The sequence below is a fragment of the Phyllostomus discolor genome, chromosome 7, assembly GCF_004126475.2.
Source record: "Phyllostomus discolor isolate MPI-MPIP mPhyDis1 chromosome 7, mPhyDis1.pri.v3, whole genome shotgun sequence".
NCBI lineage: Eukaryota > Metazoa > Chordata > Mammalia > Chiroptera > Phyllostomidae > Phyllostomus > Phyllostomus discolor.
Genome location: NC_040909.2, coordinates 96,306,791 through 96,329,668, shown reverse-complemented (window position 1 = coordinate 96,329,668; position 22,878 = coordinate 96,306,791). Strand labels below are relative to the sequence as shown.

Here is a 22,878-nt window from a genome sequence, read left to right as displayed (position 1 = left end):
ACCTACTCATACTTCTTTCTTTATACAATTATATAAAATCATATCATATGTATAATTTCCATCTGTGTACTCCCCATGCTGAGTATAAAATGACATTTAATGTTGACCGAGCATTTTTTTATCACCAGACTCTGTATTTCCTTATACTCTCATAACACTGATAAGACACTTCCTCATCTTACTTGCTAAAAGGTTTTGCTCACAAAACTTCAGAAATGTATCAGTTCATTAACACAACGCCAAGTGCAACAAGGGAGAATGATAGAAAGCATGAGGCCTGATACTTTTATTATCCAGGGTAAATTTTACATTTCTTAGGCTGTTTTGACAGTAACTCCCAAAAGCCTCTCTTTAAACCCTAGAATGTATTAATATGGTACTTGAGTTCCTTTCCTTAAAATGTTTAAAGCAAATTTAATGTTTATGTTATCAATTAATATTTTTGTCTTTGTTCTGAAATTGTTGCTTAGGTTAGGAAATGGCTTAGGCTTCTTCAGCAAGATGACTATTGATCCTGAAAACAATGCTGCCTCATCAAAATGTATGTTTGGTCCCCATGTTCTGCCTACATCTACAATGCAGAACAACTCGCTGCATTTTCAATTCAGGTTTTTAAAAGTTATGCAATTCAAATTCACTAAACAAAAGTTAGAAACAAAGACAGATAAACAGAGCTCACTGCATTTCAAAATGCGGGTGATGTCACAGCATTCTAGAGCTTTTGCCTGACAGATGAGTTCTAGTCTCAAGTGCCTGGCATTCCACGCACAGATGAAGGGAGGAGGGGCAGCCCCACAGAATCTATTCTCAGAAGACAGGAGAGTATTGTTACTCACTTTTCTCTTACTGTATGAGTTTTCATCCCCTCTAAAAAGAACTTCTTAGTTACACGTGAAAGTTAGTCAACTTTTATACCCACTATACATTTTCCCAGAAAAATTTAATTCATAAAATATCAGAAGCTACTAGGCAATGGTCTTCAAAGTTCTAAATAAATCACACCATAGTTTCCCAATTCCTGATTATTTTTTATTTTCCCACTATTTTGAAACCATTATTTAGTACGTTGGAAATATATTCCCCAATTTAAAAAAAAATCATAATCTACTTACAAGTTTTTGTATTTCACATAGAATTCCTCAACTTCTATCTCCTCTCCAGATTCTTTCTGCAACAAAAGACAATTTCAGGCACATATTTAAAACCATCTACTAGAATATGCCAAAAGTAATGATTTACTCCCATATGAAGATAAAACGGGGATGGCAAAAGTAGCGCAGGGCACTGCTGTCAAGATGAGCACGTTGGGGGCTGGGAGGCGGCCACTGCGGCACACGGAGGCCCGTGCACGTTACTTGACGTGCTACAGCTTCTAAGACATGAATCATTTTAACTCCTCCCTAACCACATGCAGCTTCATTCACAACAACCTGACCCCAAATCTGGCTTTCTGCCAAACCCACAGTGTTAAGTAGACGCCAAGTGTACCATTTTCTCAGGCAGCAGCCAATTAGCAACTGCTCTCCTGAATGCCATATGTATTATTTTTGGCTGCCTCATAGCAACTTTACATTGTGGGTTTTGTAATGTTTTAAAATATTTAAAAGACATTTATTCCTCTATATAGTTAATAACTCTAAACAAGAAACCATATAAAACTAAACCTTGTGCTTATGCTGTAATTTCAGTGCATCGCTATTCACAGTTTTAGTTTTACTCAGTGGTACAATTAAAATCTCTCAGACAAGATGTCTCACATATGTAGCAGCCAAATAAAATTAACACTCCAATACTAGATTTAGGTAAGGTTAAAATTGTGATACACATCAGCCAAGTCAAGAGTTCAGTGGTCAGATTATCAGTGACTTCTCCCTTGATCCTACTGACTGCAGCATATGCAAAAGATATGACTCTCATGACTTTTTAAGTATCTCTTTCAGTATTTTTTTTCTTTTTGGTTTTAGGCTATTAAACAAGTCATAATGTATAATTTTCTTCTGGAACATTTGATCAGATAAATCGGGGATGTAAATATAAACACTACTTACAGATGTTCAGGAATTGGTTTTACACTCTTACAACTGCACCCAAGCCTGCCTTGAGGGTCACATTTGGCCAAGCTGTCTCAGAAATGCGGCAAAGGAAATTCAGGCAAGTGGGAACATGACAGAGGACAAATAAAGGAGCAGACTTCTACTAGATGACAGAATAGCAGAGGATCTATCCAAAGACACTAGTTTCTCTCAATTCTTAATCTTCAAACTATTGCCAAAGACTGTGTAAACTTAAACTTTTCTTCGAAATTCCCACATGTACTAGTTAAACCTAAATTTGAGACCATTTTTCTACCTACCCACAGATCACCAAGAAGGAGACAGTCCTCAGGAGTGTGGTCAAAACCCGTAACATCAGGTTTGGCCCTAATGGAGCTATAAATGGTCGTAACCATAAAGCAGCTCCTTAAACCAATGTATTCAGAACACCATCTATGTTCCAGACTTTTAGTTGCCCAAAATAGAAAGAAATGTTTGCTGCATGCCTTCAAGAGCCAGCAACATAAATTTGGAATTAATTTAGAGATAAATTTGAGCCAAATCTAGTGATCTACCTTACTTTTTTTTTGTCCCAACATAACCTCATTTTACTCCCACATGTCAGCAGTGATTTCAAGGTAGGTTAATATTGTGTGCAGAACTGGAGATTCAGGTAGAAAGGCAAAGATAAGACAGTAGTAGACAACCAGAGAAAATGGAAAACCAAGGTGAGTCGACATCTTTTTTTTTTTAATATTTTATTTATTATTTATTATTTATTTTTAGAGAAAAAGGAAGGGAGGGAGAAAGAGAGGGAGAGAAGCATCAATGTATGGTTGCCTCTCACATGGCCCCCACTGGGGACTTGGCCTGCAACCCAGGCATGTGCCCTGGCTGCGAATCGAACAGGCGACCCTTTGGTTTGCAGCCCACACTCAATCCACTGAGCTACACCAGCCAGGGCGAGTCTATATCTTTTGATGCTTCTCATAGCATATCATGAAATTTAAACCTAGAATGGAATTCAAATGGCTGGTCTACTGTTTTTACTTTTTTGACACTATATTTTTTCCATTCTGAAAGGGTTTTTCAAAATTGAATTATGTTGTGTTTGAGGTAGTAAAAAGAAAAACTTTATCATTTCTATGCTCTATTATTTCCTGATTCCACTCTTCCAATATTTCCTTTTGTACTGTCCTCTCTACCTCACTCTAACTGGTCTCATCATCCCACAAATTCAAAGTGGGCACAAAGCACACAGGATCAACTCTTGAACCTCAGAGACAGTTTTCGTTCTGTCTCAATTCTGTCCCCAGAAAGCTTTGACTCTTGTAGCCACTAACCATCTGTCCCTGACCCTCGCTAATACCCACTTTCTTGTCACAATCAGCTATCCCTTGGGGAACCTGCTGTGGAGATGTTTAACAAGAGGTCTAGAACTTTCTTGGAGGAAGCAGTTAGGTTCTGAGACCTCATTTAGTAGCACCTGGAGCTGATGCAGAATTGTCCTAAGGCCTATTCCTTTTGGATGTTCCAAAAATTATAAGCCTGTACTTTAACTGACCACACATATTGAATCACCTTCTTGCCCCTAGAACAACAAATAGAACTCTTTGGTAACCTTTATTTCATATAAATATGACCATGCTGACCTCTTTTGCACTACTAACAGCAAAACAATTAAAAATTTTGTGAGAATTCATAAGTCCTCATTAGCATTATTTTAACTTTTCCAAATGGTAGTCAGTTTGACCAGCCTCCAGTGACAGTCAAAAACAGCTCCAACCCCTACCCGCAATGCCTTTGATTTTCAGAAACCATTTTATAACAGGAATATACAATAAATAACTAAGTCAAGATACTATTTCTGCCCAAACCAAAAAAATCCACTCAAATTTACTCCTTTGACAATTACAATTACATTAGACAGTCCTCTAAAGTAATTCTATGTGTTCAAAAGAATAACTTGAGAAATATGTGTATCTGTTCATTAGACTCTAAAACTAGTCTATCAAAATCTGTATTATTCATATGATAATTAAAGTTCCAAACATATTAAACCATTTTTTTCTCACTGTTCACAGGAACCAGAAACCTTGACCGGGCAATAAAACTCTTCCCATCACCTGGATTTTAAAACAGCATCAACAAATGATAATCTTGTAGCCTGAAAGAATGAATGACCTTTCCTAAGCATCTTATTACTAAATTAGGAAGTCACTCTGGAGAAACAAGCCTACACCGCAGTATTAAAAAGATAAAACCCTGTTAATGCACAAAAGAATGAGAAAGTCCACAGTAAAGTATCAATAAAGCAATGGTATGAACCCTTCCTGCTTCTGGCCCAACCCACCAGATAGTCTACCTGAGATGCCAAATCACAGGTTCACTTAAGGAGAAAATAAGGGCATTGGAAGAAATGTGATGATGAGTTTTGCCTTCCTTATACTCTACTTTTTTGTTATTGAGTTCACCTAAAGAGTATTAAAACAAAAATCTTGGAATTTAAAATAAGCTCTTAAAAAGAAAATATGCCATGTAAAGAAAAATAAAGAATTTTAAAGAATATAGTCAGAATTGACTGAAAGGGCTACATAATGACTAAACAGGGAAAACAAAAGAATTGAACTTTACACCATCCAAATGTCCATTCTTAAACCTACTTCAAAGTTCAAAGACAAGTATCAACAATATCCCTTCCACTGGATCTCACCCATATTAATACGGGTTTAGAACAACACAAATGCCTGAGCTGCCCACGTTGAACATGAGGTGCTGAATTAGGGAGGCTCTGCCAGATGTGCTCTGTGAGTTTGCCAACTCCAGTTCACAACAGATCTTCCTCTGGCTACAGTGATGAGGTCAGCTGACTCTGAAAACCACAAACTGAGTCCCCACTATGTGTCAGCACCGTGCAGCGTCGGCTTTGAGAGCTCATAGCCAATTTCTACAGTACTGCCGGGGGAGATAAAGGCACCTTCTCACAGTCACTTCTTCAATTATTCATGGTAATAGGAAACAGAACAGCAGGCATAGCTAGAATCCACAGGATAGTCTTCAGTTTCCTTTTGTTTCTATTTGCCAAACTCTCCTCCAATATTATTAAAACTGATAACTAATGTAACTATTTTGAGAACATTAGCAGTTTAAAAAGTTAGTACCTGCTAATGTGTACAACCTTCTAATGGTTTTTTATTGTCCTTTATGAAATACCAATAATCTAAGCAATTTGGTGAGCTCCACATCTCCTCTCTACTTTAATTGTACCTCAAGGCCTAGTTCCCCTTCCGGAGAGATGTTTCCATTAGTTTTCCCTATCCTGAAATCCACCAACTCAAGAAATACTCCACTCTCATGTGCAATTATAGTAATTTTAAATTTACGTGATAAGATAAACCTGGTCATCTGTAAATAGTAATATCTATTCCTAATATGGGCACCTATCTTTAAAAGGGGAATGAAAAGAGGAAAAAAAAGACAAGGAAAAAAAAAGCCCTAAAGTGGGCTAAATAAATAAATAAAGCAATGTCCTACACAATGCATAGTCTAAGTAGCTCTGAATAATACAGCTAATTATAATTTGCAACCCCCAAACCTGCTGAGTTCGCCTGAGTATGAAGCACTTTTAACTGAATGAAAATTAATATATCCCATCCAAACCACAAGCTATTTACTCAAACAAGTCACTTCAATTCAGTGAAGGGGATTATGCTTTAAAGCATGTCAAGCATTTAAATTTCACCATATATCTACAATGCACAAACAGTTCTAGAGTTATTAGTAGGACAAAAGCCACCACCTTTCTAATGAGTTAAATAGCACTCATTTCTGCTTGAACAGGTGGGAAATTTGGCTGAGATTTAATTCATCTAAGAGGAAATCTTCATGTTCAAAGAGTCACCAGATAGCTACTCCACACACCCTCAGGCTCCCTACACTCAATTTGAATTTGAATAATAGAAAAGCAAACAGTATTGCAATAAGGTAAAGAGAAGTTTACTGCTGGTGCCCTAACATTTTCAAGGATCTCTAGATAGGAGTAGTATTTGAGTAGCAAAGGTTTCCTATTTGATAAGCTTGGGATCTCACTTTAAGACCCATAATCCCTCCATTCCTATCTCTCTCAAGGGGAAGTTATACTTTGTATATATTTTACTTTGAAAATAGATTTATTTTACATGTCAAGACAATGAGATTGTACTTCCACTCACCTTGAAAACAGAAAGAAAGAACTGTGCATTCGACCATAATTCAAGCTGAAAGACTGACACCTATATCTAAAGAAGAGCACTTTCTAGAGACGCCAAAAATTGTATGCCAGATTATGTAAATACACCTGGATACCTATGCAACTCTTCAAACTAAATAAAGCATTTTCTCAAACTGGGCAAGAAGAGAGACAGTTGGGATGAAACCAAAATCTCAATCAGTAAAAGAAAGCACAGTGTTACTAAAATTCCCTGACACAAGGTATGTATCCCTCAACAACAAAGTCATCAGACTAGCAACAGGTACTTAGAGCTCACCTTTACAGGTCAACATGAATTTTTAATAATTTTGAAGAATAAGTCACACTATCTTCAAAATATCACACTGAAAATAGTCTGGCATTTCACCTTTGTACTGACAAAAAGATATTAATGAATATTTTAATTGTATGTAAAAATGTTATGAAAAGTAAGAGAAAACACCTACTCCCTAACATATTAAACTTCTATGGGGGTGGGGAGGTAGGGGAGGGCAAGAAACCTTCTCCCTAAGGGAAATGAGAGGTCATGTTAATGATTTTTATTAATAATATTTATGAAAAAGGCAGCCAATAATGCTAAAAGTCCTATAGATTTGTTTGAGACTTGTGGGTTTCTTGCCTACTCTAAAAAGTATAATAAAATATTGGTTGGTTGATGTATTTTAATTTCATTTGGGGTGAATATCCCAAAGATTTATATTGGGCTATATATCAGATAGTATAAGAAATATCACCAGAAGTTTTATTTTCCAATAGTACATTAAAAAAAATTATTCACTGATTTGAAGAGATAGAGAGGAAGAGGGAGAGAGAGGCAGAGGGAGAGAGAGAGCAACATCGATTTGTTGTTCCACTTATTCATGCATTCATTGGCTGTTTCTTGTATGTGTCCTGATCAGGGATCATACTGGCAACTAGCATATCGGGAGGGTGCTCTAACCAACTGGGCTACTCAGCCATGACCAATAGTGAAATTTTAAAAAGAAATTACAAAGCAAAAAATAATTTAAAGAGTCACACATACACCACAGGTTTTAATCACTCCAAATGGCGCTTACCTGTTTTTTCACTGAACGACTACTCATGATTTTTTCTACCACAGGACCTTCCGCATCAACAGATTCCTAAAAAATAAAGTAGAATGAATCCACTCACATGGAAGACTTCATTATAAGCCATAAAAGCAAGAAATCATTCCCTTTTAGCATTTACCTCCATACCCTTTAAATTCATATCCTTTAAAACACTGGGTGCAAAGTCAGTGGGAAAAAATTATTGAAAACAAAATCTCACTCTGCACAAAGACAAAAGGAAGATCTGTTTTCATTACTTCATGATTATGGTTTAATTATGTGGTCTAGCATGGATCCCTAAAGCTAGAGAGCATTCAGAAACTCCAGCTGCCAAAAGAAAATCATCTCTGCATGAGAGCAAGTCAAAAATATAAGTTTTCTTCATTTATACCCATGGGGTAAATATACTCATCATTCTGTTATTGTAGGCAGCTTTTATCTATGGAGGTCACATAAAACATTACATAATAATCTAACAGCACACAGATTACTAAATAAAATACAAAACTCCATTTCATATACTTTTCTATGAGTTACCAGTTTGTTAACTAAACTACAGTTATGGTAAGAAAAAGAAATTATTTTTTTAATTCTTTACAATAATCAATTCTACATTACTAAACATATTTTACGCAAACTATTTTATCCATCATTTACAATGCACAGAGAATAAAGTATGCCCTGCTGGGTACTACAAGGCAGTAATTTCATAAAGGGGCTCTTACGGTGCCTAACAGCAGGAGACAAGCTTGAGTGGTTTATTAAAGTCCCAGAAGCTACAGCACTGAATTCTCAGAGGTAAATTCAGCCTCCTTGAATCCTAGTTCTGACTCTTCCTCAGCAGAGACCATTAATTCTCCAAAATTGTGTAAAATTTCATATCACAGGCTTGTATACAAATACATTTCAGCGAACAAGGCTTTTTAAAAAATATTGCTAAATAATTCATTTCCCATAGCACATCAGCCAACATTAGATGAATGTTCCCCAGCCCCAAGTCCAGTGCTCCAGCGGAACTTTTCAGGTACCAGGTACAAAATTCCAGCGCATCATTCCAAATGTGGTAGGAACCACACAAATCTGGACACTAACCTGCTGCTCTGACTGCGAGGTGTTTGAGGGGGAGTCTCTCCCAGCAGCATCTGCATCATCTGCCTCCTCATCAGAAATCTTGAACTCCAAGTCTTCAGTGTATCGCTTCCTCTTCACTTGCCTGCTGGACCGTCTCTTCTAAAACACAAATCCAACGAAGTGAGTTGCAAAGCAATGCACTGATACGCTTTTTAACTTCCCAAGATGGTGAGGTGGATATTTTTAGAAATTAATCCTAGAAAAAAAGCTAGCTTTAACCCTGTAGATCACATTAAGAGACTGTAGTGACAATGAATATAATGGAAATGGGGGTGCATTTGGAGACAGGGCGTGGCGGGGGGGATCTTCAGTCAGCTGCCTGGGACAGCTGTGGCTCTGCCACTCCCAACTACCTAACCTTCAACCAGGAGATGGAAATAACAGCAAATCTTATTCACCACTCAACCAGCATACTGCTCAACAGTGAAGGCAACACCAAGGCTGGGTGATGGATGTAATATTCTCTCTTCTTTTGTACATTTAAAACTTTACCCATAATAAAAAGTCCAAAAAGCGGTCACTGGAAAATAATCAATTATTGTTTTCTAATTATAAAGTTCTATATAAATACTATTATAATATTATCCAAGGCCCCATAATATTTCAAAGGGTTATTTAAATAGAAAACTTACATTTTATTCTTGGTCCTAAAAGAAAACGGTTTGAAATTTCTGAAGATGAAGGAATGAATATCAGAATTCATAATGAATGGCTATGACAAGTAATTTTACTTAAAAAAACTTTTTTTTACCACTCTGATTAAAATGTAAAAGACTGGTAATGGTTAGTATTAGGATTATTGGTAAAACAGGCCCTCTCCCATTCCGGTGGTCAAAATAGAATCTGGTGTGTCTTTGCAGCACAAACACAGTGTGGTCACAGCTTTTCAAGTTTAAAACATGCCCACCCTTTGACCCAGCAATTGCACTTCTGCTAAGTTATATAACATATCTGCAGGATATCTGCAAGATAAATTGTGAAATACAAAAGAAAAGCAAGTTACATAATAAGTAGCTTATGATTCTAAAGTAACAAACAACTTGCATATTTATATGTGAGACTCAATCATCAATACAGGGGTGGGCAAAAGCAGGTTTAAATTACCAGCCGTTATTACCTAAAAGATAAATCACTAGTAAGGATACAAAATAATAACAATGACAACAATAAGATAATAAAAATAAATAATATAGTAATTAATAAATAATAATATAAGAATAAACTGTTTTGTGTACTTACAACTGAAAACTGCCTTTGCCAACCCCTGTATGTAAACTCCTCATGACAAACACACTGTATGACTCAATGAATATTTACTAAAAAAAATGAATGTATAATATGTATGTTTTCAAAGCAGAAAACAATGTGAAAAGACACACAACTTGTTAACAGCTATTAATTCTGGGGAGAGAAGTTAAAGGAGCAGAAGGAAAACGGTTTTGTACATTTTATTCAAAACAATTCTATATTGTTTAATCTTTCTGCTAAAAAGTTAGTTTTGCCAGTTAATTACAAATGGGGAAAAATAATCTTTTCATTAATATGTTGTTACAAAATCTAAGCCAGGTCTAAAATGAGATGTTTTAAATCCCTGATAAATACAAGATTATAACCTACAAATGAGTTTGTAAAGCACAAAGAAGAAATGAAAATATTAAGTAACTCAAACTTTTTTCTAAGAATTATGAATAAAACTTTTTAAAGTGCCTCATGGATTTTAAAGTTGGATAGTCAGGCAGAGAGGCAAATCACCCAACTATGTCCCCCCAATTCCAGGTCTAAGTGAAGCAAAAAACAGCAGGGGTTCTACCATTTGCCACCCTTCCCCACATCACAGGGGGCAATTAGACCTTGGAGGCTCTGGAGCTGAGCGCCCCTGTTTAAACGAGCCCAGGCTCTTACTTTGTGACGTTAAATGAATTATGCTGTGGACCTTAGTTTCCCGGTCTGTAGAATGGGTTAATGATAGTAACTAGCTCACGAAGATCTCATTAGCGAATTCATTTCAAGCATCTAGAACAGTGCATGGTACGCATTAATGCTAGATGCAATTAGTAAGACTAAGGTCATCATTAATTAGTTCCACCTTTCCAAAGAAAAATCAGAAAGCAATAAGGCTACCAGGCCTAGCTACTTTGTAGAGCTTCCTTTCTCTCTTCCCAAAGCTGATCTAGACTAACTCCTGCTCAGGCCAACATCACCATCCCCTACTTCTCAAGAAAACTGTCAATTTCTTTAAGATATAACAGGCATAATATCTGTATTTCATTTGCTGTATCTATTTAAATAAGTTGAAAGGGACAAATATATATTTTCATCTTTATGTCATTACTACAAGGAGAAATGTAAACGTAAGTATTACTTATGATATAGCTATGAGGTTTTGTCAAATGTCCACGGTTGGGGCCACACTGTCACTGCATTCTTCCAGCATAAGTAACTAAACACCCCAAAAGAAGTCTAAAATAAATCCACTTTACACTAAATGCCACTCTGATATTAAAGAAATGTTCAGTACAATAACACAGGGTATTTTCTCTTTTTAAATAGACATTTATAAGTCTATGGACAGAACTTTTATAATGAAAGTTTCTCATAAAGTTTGTGTTATATATCTGTGCAGTAGTGATGGGCTTATTGAGTAATGGATACAAGGTCATTTAATAATAGTAAAAAACCCCAAATACAATTAGAACTCAATTTTCTAAATTTTTAAGTGTTATATGGCTTCTCTGTTTTCTAAATAATAATTGCTTATTTATTTTGGGTATAAAAGTTTTTTTTTCAATTTCCCAATATAAAATAAAATTGCTTCTTATAAAATACGCTTTATTATGGTCTGCTAAAACATTACTGTTTAAAAGACTTTTGTGAATCAAATGCAATGTAAGAACTACGTTTAAACCATAACTCAAAGCTTCTGAATTGACACTAAAATCATAAAGCAATTTGTTAAATTTGGATTGCTTTAAAAGAGCTACTTATAGTTAAAACAGGTATACTGAAGAGAAAATTTAAATGTGTTTCCACAATCTCACTGTGTACTTTGTGATACAATTTTGAGTTCATTAAAATTATAAGGCATTTACTAAAGTTTAAATAAACCAATCACAGAACTGAAAAAACTTAAAACCCCTTATTGTATGTGTTACAGGAAGAAACACAATATACAGAAGGCAGCATCACTTCCTGTGTCAAAGACACCAAGAAAAGCCTGCCTTCCACATCACATCTACTTGTGTGGCTACTGGTATTGGCTACTGAACTTATAACAGTTAAGCATTAGCTAATTTAAAAGATGCATTGAGCAAAGGAAGATGGCGGCTTTGCTCTAGGCAGCGTTTTTCTCGGTTTCTGTGAAGAGGAGGGAAACTCGCGGATCAGTGGAGAGGCAGAGCAAGTGGACTGGGTTACCGAATCACTTTTGAAAGCAGGATATCGGGGATTATTGTGATCACTGGAAAACCAGATGGTAGGGTGACTGCTTCGGGGAAAAAAGGGACCCGGGGATCAGCGTGGGGTCTGGGGGTGTGCAGTCCCCACGCCTGGTGCTCCAGTGTCTGCCTCAGGGCTCCCGGGAGAGGGGAGTCGCTGCTCCCTCCACCGAAAACGGGGGTTGAGCAACTCCAGGGGAGAACGTGTTGCTTCAAGGAACAGATTGGCCAGTTGGTCTGCGAAAAAATCGCCCAGGGACTATGAACACCCACCCAGAGGCCTGGGAGAAGTGAGGGCCCCCAGCCAACACAACCGCCCCTGGTCGGGAAAGGCGCCAGCACCCCATTAGGAGGCCTGACGCTCGTGCACTGTGAACCTGGAAGGGTCGCGCGCTCCAGCGGGCAGCCTGTCTCGCGCTGGCTGTGAACTCCGAAGAGTCGCAGTGTGGCGCTTAGGGCGATCCTAGAGCCCGAATCTCAAAAGTTTGGTGGAGGGGCACACACTTTTATGATTCCCAGGGAGGGCGCAGTGAATCCCAAAACATCTCGGATGCCTCCTGAGATCATAGAGCTGGAACCCTGCAGGACCCCGGAGTCCGGAAGAACGCGGCAGTGAGCTCTAGAGAGCAAGTATGCTTGGGAGCGCCCAGGGTACCTGACAGTCTTGCTGAGATCCGACTGGGAAGAGAGAGAAGCATTTCAAAGGTCCCTCAGCCAGCTGAAGCCAGCAAGATCAGAAAAACTGGTGTGGCCAGTTAGAAACCAACAAGAGGTTTTTCTTATTTTCTTTTGTTTTGTTTTGTTTTTGTGGCTGTTGTTGGTTGATTGATTTTTATCTCGTGTTTTATGTGACATTTTATTTTTCAATTCTTATTATTTTTATACCTCGCAATCCCTTATGTTTCTTTTCCACTCATCCTAATATTATTCTTTCGACTCCAAATTTATCTCTCCTGCACTACATCTTCTGCTTTTCTTTCCTTTCTTTTTTTCAATCTTGCAAGTTACTGTAAATTTGTATTATCTTTTTCTCACTTTTCAGACATTTTTTATTTTAATAGTATTTTCGTATTCTTTTTCTTTCTGTATAATCTTCTTTCCTTGGCTGGTTATACTGTCATTTGATAGGTTCCCCTGGTATCTCAGTCACAGTGTGTTGATAATTTACTATTCTTCATCTGTGTTCCATTAATACACCTCTCAAGGTTCTACACTCTTTATTCTTGTTATCTAGATCTCATCAATTCTGCCACAAGACTGTCACTTTACTATTACTGTTAATAAGACCTACTTCATACAATTGTAAATACTACTCAATACCCCTACCTGATCTCAGCCCACCTTGCAATTTTCTGAACTATACTATTGTGGGGGTTGTCTCTATTCTTTTACACACTACTCCTATATACTAATCTTTAATCCAATCATACCTTAGAATCTGAACTCCCACAGCCTCACACTTTCTAGATACAACTAACAATCCTCTCGTTCCCTATAAGAGTCTTACCCTCTTTCCATCCTTTCTAAAACGTGGATAGTGGGGTGGAGGATCATGGTTAACACTATAAGGAGCAAAAGGATCTGCTTCTCTACTGGCTGCTAATGTAAATGTCATAGTAGATTGTATTGCTGTCTTAAACCATTTCGCTTTACTCCTCCAACAGATCACAAAAAAAGAGTAGGGGGAAGCTGTGAACACCAGGAAACATGAAGGAGATTGCACCACTGAATCTCACAAATATTCTACCACAGAAGTGCACACCATAATTTCAGGGAATCAGAACAGATCAATTTAAGAAACAAGAAGAAACCCACGAACAGTGAGAAAACAAAGAAACAACACCCAATTGAAGCGAAACGAGGAAGCCTCAGGAAAAATGCTAAATGAAATAGAGGTAACTCAACTATCAGATAGTGAGTTCAAACCAATGATTACCAGGAAGTTCAATGAACTCACAATGAGCTATCAGAAATTAGAGGGAAACTACATCAACCTCACTGCAAACTATACAAACATGAAAAAGGAAATAGAAACTCTCAACAAAGGTCAAGAGGCAATGAAGAATACAATTTCTGAACTGAAGAACACAGTAGAAGGAATGAAAAGCAGGATCGATGAAGCAGAAGATTGGATTAGCGAGCTGGAGGACAAAGTAGAAAACAACATCCAGAAAAAGCAAGAAAAGGAAAAGAGGCTCAGAAAGAATGAAGAGGGATTAAAATAAATGCAAGACAATATGAAACGTAATAATATCCATATATTAGGGATACTAGAAGGAGAAGGAGAAGAGCAAGGGATAGAAAACCTAGTTGAACAAGTAATGAAGAAGAACTTCCCTAATTTGATGAGAGAAAAAGTCACACAAACCCAGGAAACACAGAGAGTCCCAGTCAAGAGGAACCCAAAGAGGCCCACCTCAAGACACATCATAATTAAAATGGCAAAATTTCAAGACAAAGAGAAAATCTTAAAGGCAGCAAGGGAGAAAAAGGAAGTAACATACAAGGGAGCCCCAATAAGGCTAACAGCTGACTTCTCAATGGAAACACTTCAAGCCAGAAGAGAATGGCAAGAAATACTCCAGGTAATGAGAACCAGAGGGCTGCAACCAAGGCTACTATATCCAGCAAAGCTCTCAATCAAGATAGAAGGCCAAATAAGAAGCTTCCCAGACAAAAGCAGTCTCGACCAAACCAGCTCTGCAAGAGATCCTAAAGGGACTGCTTTAAGGAAGGGAAGGAAAAGAGATTGAGAGAGAGAGAGAGAGGAACACACATACATAAAAGAAAATGAATGAGTACCTCTCAATAATAACCTTAAATGTAAATGGATTAAATGCTCCAATCAAAAGACATAGAATAGCTGATTGGATAAGAAAAAATGACCCACATATCTGCTGTCTACAAGAGACCCACCTCAGGATAAAAGACATACACAGGCTGAAAGTGAAGGGCTGGAAACAAATCTTCCAAGCAAATGGACAGGAAAAAAAGCCGGGGTAGCAATACTCATATCAGACAAAATAGACTTCCAAAAAAGGTCCATAAAGAGAGACCCAGAAGATCACTTCATAATACTCAAGGGAAGAATCCATCAAGAAGACATAAATATTGTAAATATATATGCACCCAACATAGGAGCACCCAAATACATAAAGAAAATCTTAGAGGACTTCAAGAAAAATATGGACAGCAACACAATTGTAGTGGGAGATTTTAACACCCCACTATCAAAAATGGACAGATCTTCCAAACAAAATATCAACAATATTTTGGCATTGAACAATAATACCCTTGATGAAATGGGCTTTACTGATATACACAGAGCCCTCATCCAAAAGAAGCTAAATATACATTTTTTTCAAATGTACACGGAACATTTTCAAAGATAGACCACATGATAGGACACAAAACAAGCCTCAAGAATTTCAAGAAAATTGAAATCATACCAAGCATTTTCTCAGACCACAAGGGACTGAAGCTAGAAACCAACCCCAAAGAAAAAAGCCCAAAACACTCAAAATCATGGAGATTAAACAGCATGCTATTAAACAAGGAATGGGTCAAGACTGATATTAGAGAAGAAATCAAAAGGTTTCTGGAAACAAATGAAAACAAACTCACAACAACCCAAAATTTATGGGACACAGCCAAGGCAGTCCTGAGAGGGAAGTTCATAGTGATACAGGCCCACCTAAAAAGGTTAGAAACATTCCAAACAAACAACCTAACCCTACGTCTACAAGAACTCGAGGAACAACAACAAAGGCAGCCCAGAGCAAGCAGAAGGAAGGAAATAACCAAGATCAGAGCAGAATTAAATGACATAGAGACTAAAAGCACAATTCTAAGGATCAATGAATCCAAGAGCTGGTTCTTTGAAAAGATAAACAAAATCGACAGGCCTTTAAGCAGACTCATCAAGAAAAAAAGAGAGAAGACCCAAATAAACACAATCAGAAATGAAAGAGGAGAGATTACAACAGATACCACAGAAATACAAAGGATTGTAAGAAATTACTACAAAGAGCTGTATGCCAAGAAATTTGAAAACCTAGGTGAAATGGACAAATTTCTAGAAAAAAATATAATCTTCCCAAAACTCAATGAAAAAGCAGAAAGCCTGAACAGACCAATAACAACAAAAGAAATTGAAGCAGTAATCAAAAAATTCCCAACACACAAAAGCCCTGGACCAGATGGTTTCACAGGAGAATTCTACAAAGCATTTAAGGAAGAGCTAATCCCTATCCTTCACAGACTATTCCAAAACATCCAAAAAGATGGGAGTCTCCCAAACTCTTTTTATGAGGCCAACATCATCCTAATTCCAAAACCAGATAAAGACACAACAAAGAAAGAAAACTTCAGGCCACTATCACTGATGAACATTGATGCTAAAATCCTCAACAAAATACTGGCAAACCACATCTAACAATACATTAAAAAGATCATACACCATGACCAAGTGGGATTCATTCCAGGGATGCAAGGATGGTTCAATATTCGCAAGTCAGTAAATGTAATACATCACATAAATAAAAGCAAAGACAAAAACCACATGATTATATCAATTGATGCAGAAAAACCATTTGATAAGGTACAGCACCCATTCATGATAAAAACACTCGGCAAAGTGGGAATAGAGGGAGCATTCCTCAACATAATAAAGGCCATATATGAGAGACCTACAGCCAACATCATACTCAATGGGCAAAAATTAAAATCTTTTCCACTAAGATCAGGAACAAGACAAGGATGTCCACTTTCACCACTTCTATTCAATATAGTACTGGAAGTTTTAGCCACAGCAATCAGAAAAGAAAAAGAAATAAAAGGCATCCAAATCGGAAAGGAGGAAACAAAACTGTCACTGTTTGCAGATGACATGATAGTATACATAGAAAATCCTATAGACTCTACCAAAAAACTGCTTGACCTAATAAATGAATTTGGCAAAACAGCGGGATACAAAGTCAATATCCAGAAATCAAAGGCATTTCTGTACACCAACAATGAAACAGCAGAAGCAGAGATCAAGGAAAAAATCCCATTTGAAATAGCAAAAACAAAAATAAAATATCTAGGAATAAACCTAACCAAAGAGGTAAAAGACCTGTATTCAGAAAACTATATAACACTCAGGAAAGAAATCAAGGAAGACACAAATGGAAACATACACCATGTTCATGGATTGGAAGAATTAATATCATCAAAATGTCCATACTACCCAAAGCAATTTACACATTCAATGCAATTCCCATTAAAGTACCAATGGCATATTTCACAGACATAGAACAAACACTTCAAAAACTTATATGGAATTATAAACGACCCCGAATAGTTGCTGCAATTTTGAGAAAAGAAGAGTAAAGTAGGAGGGATCACAATACCTGACACTAAACTATACTACAAGGCCACTGTAATCAAAACAGTCTGGTACTGGCATAAAAACAGGCACATAGACCAATGGAACAGAACAGAGAGCCCAGAAATAAACCCAAGTCTCTATGGTCAATTAATATTTGACAAAGGAGGCAGCAACATAAAATGGAGTAAAAAGCTTCTTCAACAAATGGTGTTGGGAGAACTGGACAGCTATGTGCAAAAAAAATGAAACTTGAGCACCAACTCACACCATATACAAAAATAAATTCAAGGTGGATAAAAGACTTAAATATAAAACGTGACACTATTAAAGTCCTAGAGGAGAACGTAGGTAGGAAAATCTCAGATATTTCATGCAGAAACTTTTTTACTGACTTGTCCCCTAGAGCAAGGGACATAAAGGAAAGAATAAACAAATGGGACCTCATCAAAATTAAAAGCTTCTGCACAGCTAAAGGAAACAGTATCAAAATTAAAAGAGAACCAACTGTATGGGAAAACATATTTGCCAATGACACCTCAGACAAGGGTTTAATCTCCAAAATATATAAAGAACTTACAAGACTGCACTCTAAGAAGACAAGGAGTCCAATTAAAAAGTGGGCAAAGGACTTGAACAGACACTTCTCCAAGGAGGACATACAGAAAATCCAAAGACACTTGAAACGATGTTCAATATCGCTAGCTATCAGAGAGATGCAAATGAAAACCACAATGAAATACCACTTCACACCAGACAGGATGGCCATCATAAACAAGGCAACAAACAACAAGTGTTGGAGAGGTTGTGGAGAAAAGGGATCCCTAGTGCACTGTTGGTGGGACTGCAGACTGGTACAACCACTATGGAAAGCAGTATGGAACTTCCTCAGAAAAATAAAAATGGATCTGCCTTTTGACCCTGCGATTCCACTGCTGGGACTCTATCCTAAGAATACTAAAACACCAATTCAAAAGAACCTATGCATCCCAATGTTCATAGCAGCACAATTTACAATAGCTAGATGCTGGAATCAGCCAAGATACCCATCAGTAAATGAATGGATCAAAAAACTATGGTACATTTACACAATGGAATTCTATGCAGCAGAAAGAAAGAAGGAGCTCCTACCCTTGGCAACAGCATGGATGGATTTGGAAAACATTATGCTAAGCGAAACAAGCCAGGCAGTGAAAGACAAATACCATATGATCTCACCTTTAACAGGATCCTAAACAACAAAACAAAGAAACAAGCAAAATATAACCAAAGACACTGAAATAGAGGTCAGGCTGACAGTGCCCACAGAAGAGAGTAGAGGGAATTTCAGGGGACAGTGGGAAGGGTTCACAGGAACAAACTTCAAGGACACATTGTCATAAACTCAGGGGAGGGTGGTAATGGGAGGGAAGTGGGGAGGGGTGGGAGGGGAGGCTGGATTGGGAGTAAAAAGGAGAAAACTGTAATTGAACAATGATTAAAATAAAATTAAAAAAAAAAAAAGAAAGAAAATCGTTCCAGGCAAAGGCAACAGCAGGCGCAAATGCCTGGAGACTTATCATATATATACTTGACTTTATCAAAGGTGTGACCTAGCATAATGGTTTTGGGATTTGTTATACTAAGTGAAAGAAATCAGACACACATGGTTGCATATTGAATTATAAGATTTATATGAAACATCCAGAATAGGGAAACCAATAGAGACAAAAAGCACTAGTTGCCATGGCCTAGGGGGAGAGGAGAATGAGGATTCCTGCTTAATGTCTTTAGGCTTTCTTTTTGGAATGATGAAAATGTCTTGGATCTAGATAGAGGCAATGGTTGCACAACACTGAGAATGTACTAAGCACTACTGAACTGCAAACTTTAAATGGTTAACGATTATTTTATGTTACATGAACTTACCTCAACTAAAAAAATATCCTGGTGCCAAAAAAAAAAAGATGCACTGAACCCTGGCTGGCGTAGCTCAGTGGATTGAGCATGGGCTGCGAACCAAAGTGTCATAGGTTTGATTCCCAGTCAGGGTACATGCCTGGGCTGCAGGCCATGACCCCCAGTAATGGCATATTGATGTTTTTCTCTCTCTCTCTCTCTTTCTCCCTCCCTTCCCTCTCTAGAAATAAATAAATAAAATCTTTAAAAAATTTTTTTAAAAAGATACACTGATGTTCATTTGAACTGATTATCATTTTTCTATAACTAAAATGCCAAAGGAAAAAAAAAACCCAAAACTAGTATTTCATAAAGTCCATTTCTGTATTAAAACAAATAGACTTCTAAAAACCAGCATTATTTGTGAAATAACAGAATTTTCTCGATTCATGTGAATAAATCCTCTTAATATTGTCCAAATACTATTTCCATCAAGATCTTAGAGTTTAAGCAAACACAATTCAGGGGGGGAATAATCACCATTGTGCATAAAAATGAAATTCAAAATCATTACAATACTTTAGTTTAAAGCTCCTTAAACAACTAAAAGATATCTACTTACCTTCCCAATATCTTTTCACTGGGGTGTAAAATCAAAGTAAATTACAAAATAAACCCAAACTGCCAGAGGTACTTCTATGTTACTTATAGAACCAAACCAAACCAAACCAATTCACAATACTGTGTCTCGTCTCCCTCTCAGATCTTAGATTAGGCCGCTCTATGAAGTTACAGATATCAGGAAGTTCTACTAAAAAGGAAAAAAATCTGAAATTCTTTAGAATACAGCTGTACATAACAAATGTTATATTTTGTTTCTAGGTTTTAAGTGAATTGGTAGAAGTGTAGGTAGAAGTACTTAGTGTACTGAACGAGTAGAAAAAAATCAAGCAGGCTTCTAGGGGCCGGCCTCCTATTCTAGCGGACTCCTCAGTAACTGCTACATGATAAGCTAGATGTCATTCACAGAGGTTACGTTCCCAGCCATCCCAGTGGGCCATACTGGCATGTTTCCAGGGAACATAACAGGGAAATAATTTTTAGCAATCATGTGTTAGGGTCCCTTACCTTACAGTCCAATCAGTCACAACAGTGGGCTTTACATACAGGAACCTAATTCCTAATGTTTATTTCGGGGCTAGTTTTTCAGCTGATTCCTAAGAAATTCTTCACAAGTCAGGAGACTCTAACTCTGAAAAATTTTGCGGCATTGCCATCCAAAAAGTCACTAACCTGTTCACAGAAACCCTAGTATTATAGGAATATATCTCAACTCTCACCATGGGATATCAGAAACCTTTAAACAAGCTACAGATTACATCTTATTTGTTTTGCAAAATCAAAGAATTGACAAGCAACCAAACTTCATAGAAAATCAGAAATGTGAATGAAGCTTTACGTGAACCAATATATTAACATTATGTTAACACCAACATTTACATAAATCATCAAAAGATATATTTACAGAAATAAGTGAAGATTCTCAGCTTTACTTATCCCAGAGTCAAAGATGGCAAAAGCAAGAAGTCAGGAGTTTAATTTCGCACTGGCCCCCCAGCTCTCAGCACTATGGATATAATGTTCCAGAAAACAATAAAGCCATCTTTAAAGTGGCTCTATAACAAAGACAGGGGAGGTTTAGTGTACTTGATATGCAGCTAGAGTTACCCACGCTAAGTAACCGAGGCTCGAGATCAGCATAATGGTATTACCTGAACACCTGGGTCCTCATCTTCTTCAGGAGGTGGAGATGGTGGGGGTGTTTTGTCTAAGTCTGAATTTTCAGAACCTTCTGTTTTTCCCTTGTTGACCTTTTTCTTCAAAGCACTTGCTTCTGAATCAGGTTTCTTATTACTAGAATTCAAAGCGAATAACTTAGTGTTCACTTTTTAATGAGGTTTTCCACATGCCCCATGCCTTATATTTCCCACATTAATAACCCTAAAGTATCATTGACAATTGATAAATCAATCCTTGTTGGCCATTTATAGTTAAATGGTACTCTCAATTAAGGTTTAATGGAAAAACCCCAAACTGATGACCTTTAGTAAATATCTAACCTAATTAAAAAGAAACTGCAGGCAAAAACTCCTAATATCACACAGAATACATTGTTCCTCTAGACAATGCAAAAGTCCCTGCCAATACACCAAGCCAAGATGAAAAATCAGATTACGAGGTGGTTTTGCTGTGGAGTATTTGAGGTGCAGAATATGTTTTTAAAAATTGTCAAAGAAAACTAGAACATAATGATCATTTCTCTGTGTGTATTGCAGAGAGTTACAAATACTCCTGTTTAGTCTTTTTTGATCAGTACTATTAGGTATCCTCTTTTATATCATCCAGATCCATTTTTATCAAATTTATAAATATAATGAAAATATATAACGATTCCCTTTTCTACATAATTTTAATTAATGCTCTGTTCTTAATTAAAAATAAGTTTTATTTTGGTGCTAGGAATTTTGTGAGGTAGTCACAATCGCCTTTTTTTTTAAAGCCAAGACTCCGAAATACAAAAATATAGCAAAGCAACCCCAATCATTAAAGTCCATGTTCCACAGTATGTTTCTGTCCAACATTAATAGGATTTGAATATTACATAACTCAAAGGTCATGAATGAACTCTACAAAAATTTAATTTATGTTTACCATCACCTTTTGAAACTTTGACATTTTTTAAAAAACATATACACAGTTACCTTCCATTCGATTTTTCAAAGCGGCCCCAAGGTTTTCTAATATTTACTATTACTTGTTATCCAACATTTAAAATAGTCCAACCTCAGTAATAATTATATTTATTATTTCCAGAGAGCCGAAAATTCTGATTAAATTTTAAAACTAAGACTATTATTTTAAAACTTTTAAAAAGTTTTATTTACTGAGATTCGTAAATTCCCAGAAAAGCATGCAGACAGAATGCATTAAACAGCACTTTTCAGCCTTAACTAGTACAAAAGGAAAAGAGGCCAAGATATCACCTATTTAAGTAAAGATGTGTCACATAAAATATTTCAAAATATTTGTTAATTTAATAAAGTATCCATCACACACCTAAAACGTATTTTTGTAATGAATAAATAAAATCTTGATAATCTTAAACTAGTTTTTAAGTACTCAGAGATTTTTTTTATTTTGTTTTGTTAACCTTTTAGCATAGTAAATAACCACACAAGGAATTAACTTACAAGTCAAGATTACAGCAAACGTCAGTTTAGAGTGCTTTTTATTTTTAAAAAAGGGGGCAATATCCTAAAAACTTTAAGTTCCTAAAAGATCCTTGGAAAGAATAATATTTTTTAAATTAAAAAAAATCCATACAACAGTTCCTTATCCAACTGTCCTAGTGTTTACGCTACACATGGACAGAAGTCTCCCCCACTATGAGGCTCCATTTCCAGCATTTATTTCCGCTCTAACTGCCACAAATTATACAATACTACAGCTGAACGCTGGGCCCCTTCCCTTTCATCTGCACGCCAAGAGCAATCAGATTACCCTGGTAACCAGCGGTCACATGACCAGCACCTGCTCTTTTGGCTGGATGCCACTGACTAAAGCCATCTGCTTCCCTCAATCAGCTTTCAAACATTCTCAACACCTGCGCTGCAGTGTTTTGTGGTTTCTTTTATCAAATCAGTGCAAAACT

General features: G+C 36.8%; 1 protein-coding gene across 5 annotated transcripts in view; it reads right to left on the bottom strand.

Moving 5' to 3' along the window:
* Positions 1-22,878, bottom strand: part of CHD7 (chromodomain helicase DNA binding protein 7) — a 207,139-nt gene that overhangs the window by 60,530 nt on the left and 123,731 nt on the right. For all 5 annotated transcript variants that reach the window (XM_036031146.1, XM_036031145.1, XM_028533530.2 and 2 more), the window contains 4 exons: positions 20,939-21,080; positions 8,448-8,585; positions 7,341-7,406; positions 1,113-1,168 (listed from right to left, as the gene is read on the bottom strand). In XM_036031146.1, coding sequence (XP_035887039.1) covers positions 1,113-1,168; positions 7,341-7,406; positions 8,448-8,585; positions 20,939-21,080 — 402 coding nt within the window. The remainder of the gene's footprint in view (positions 1-1,112; positions 1,169-7,340; positions 7,407-8,447; positions 8,586-20,938; positions 21,081-22,878) is intronic.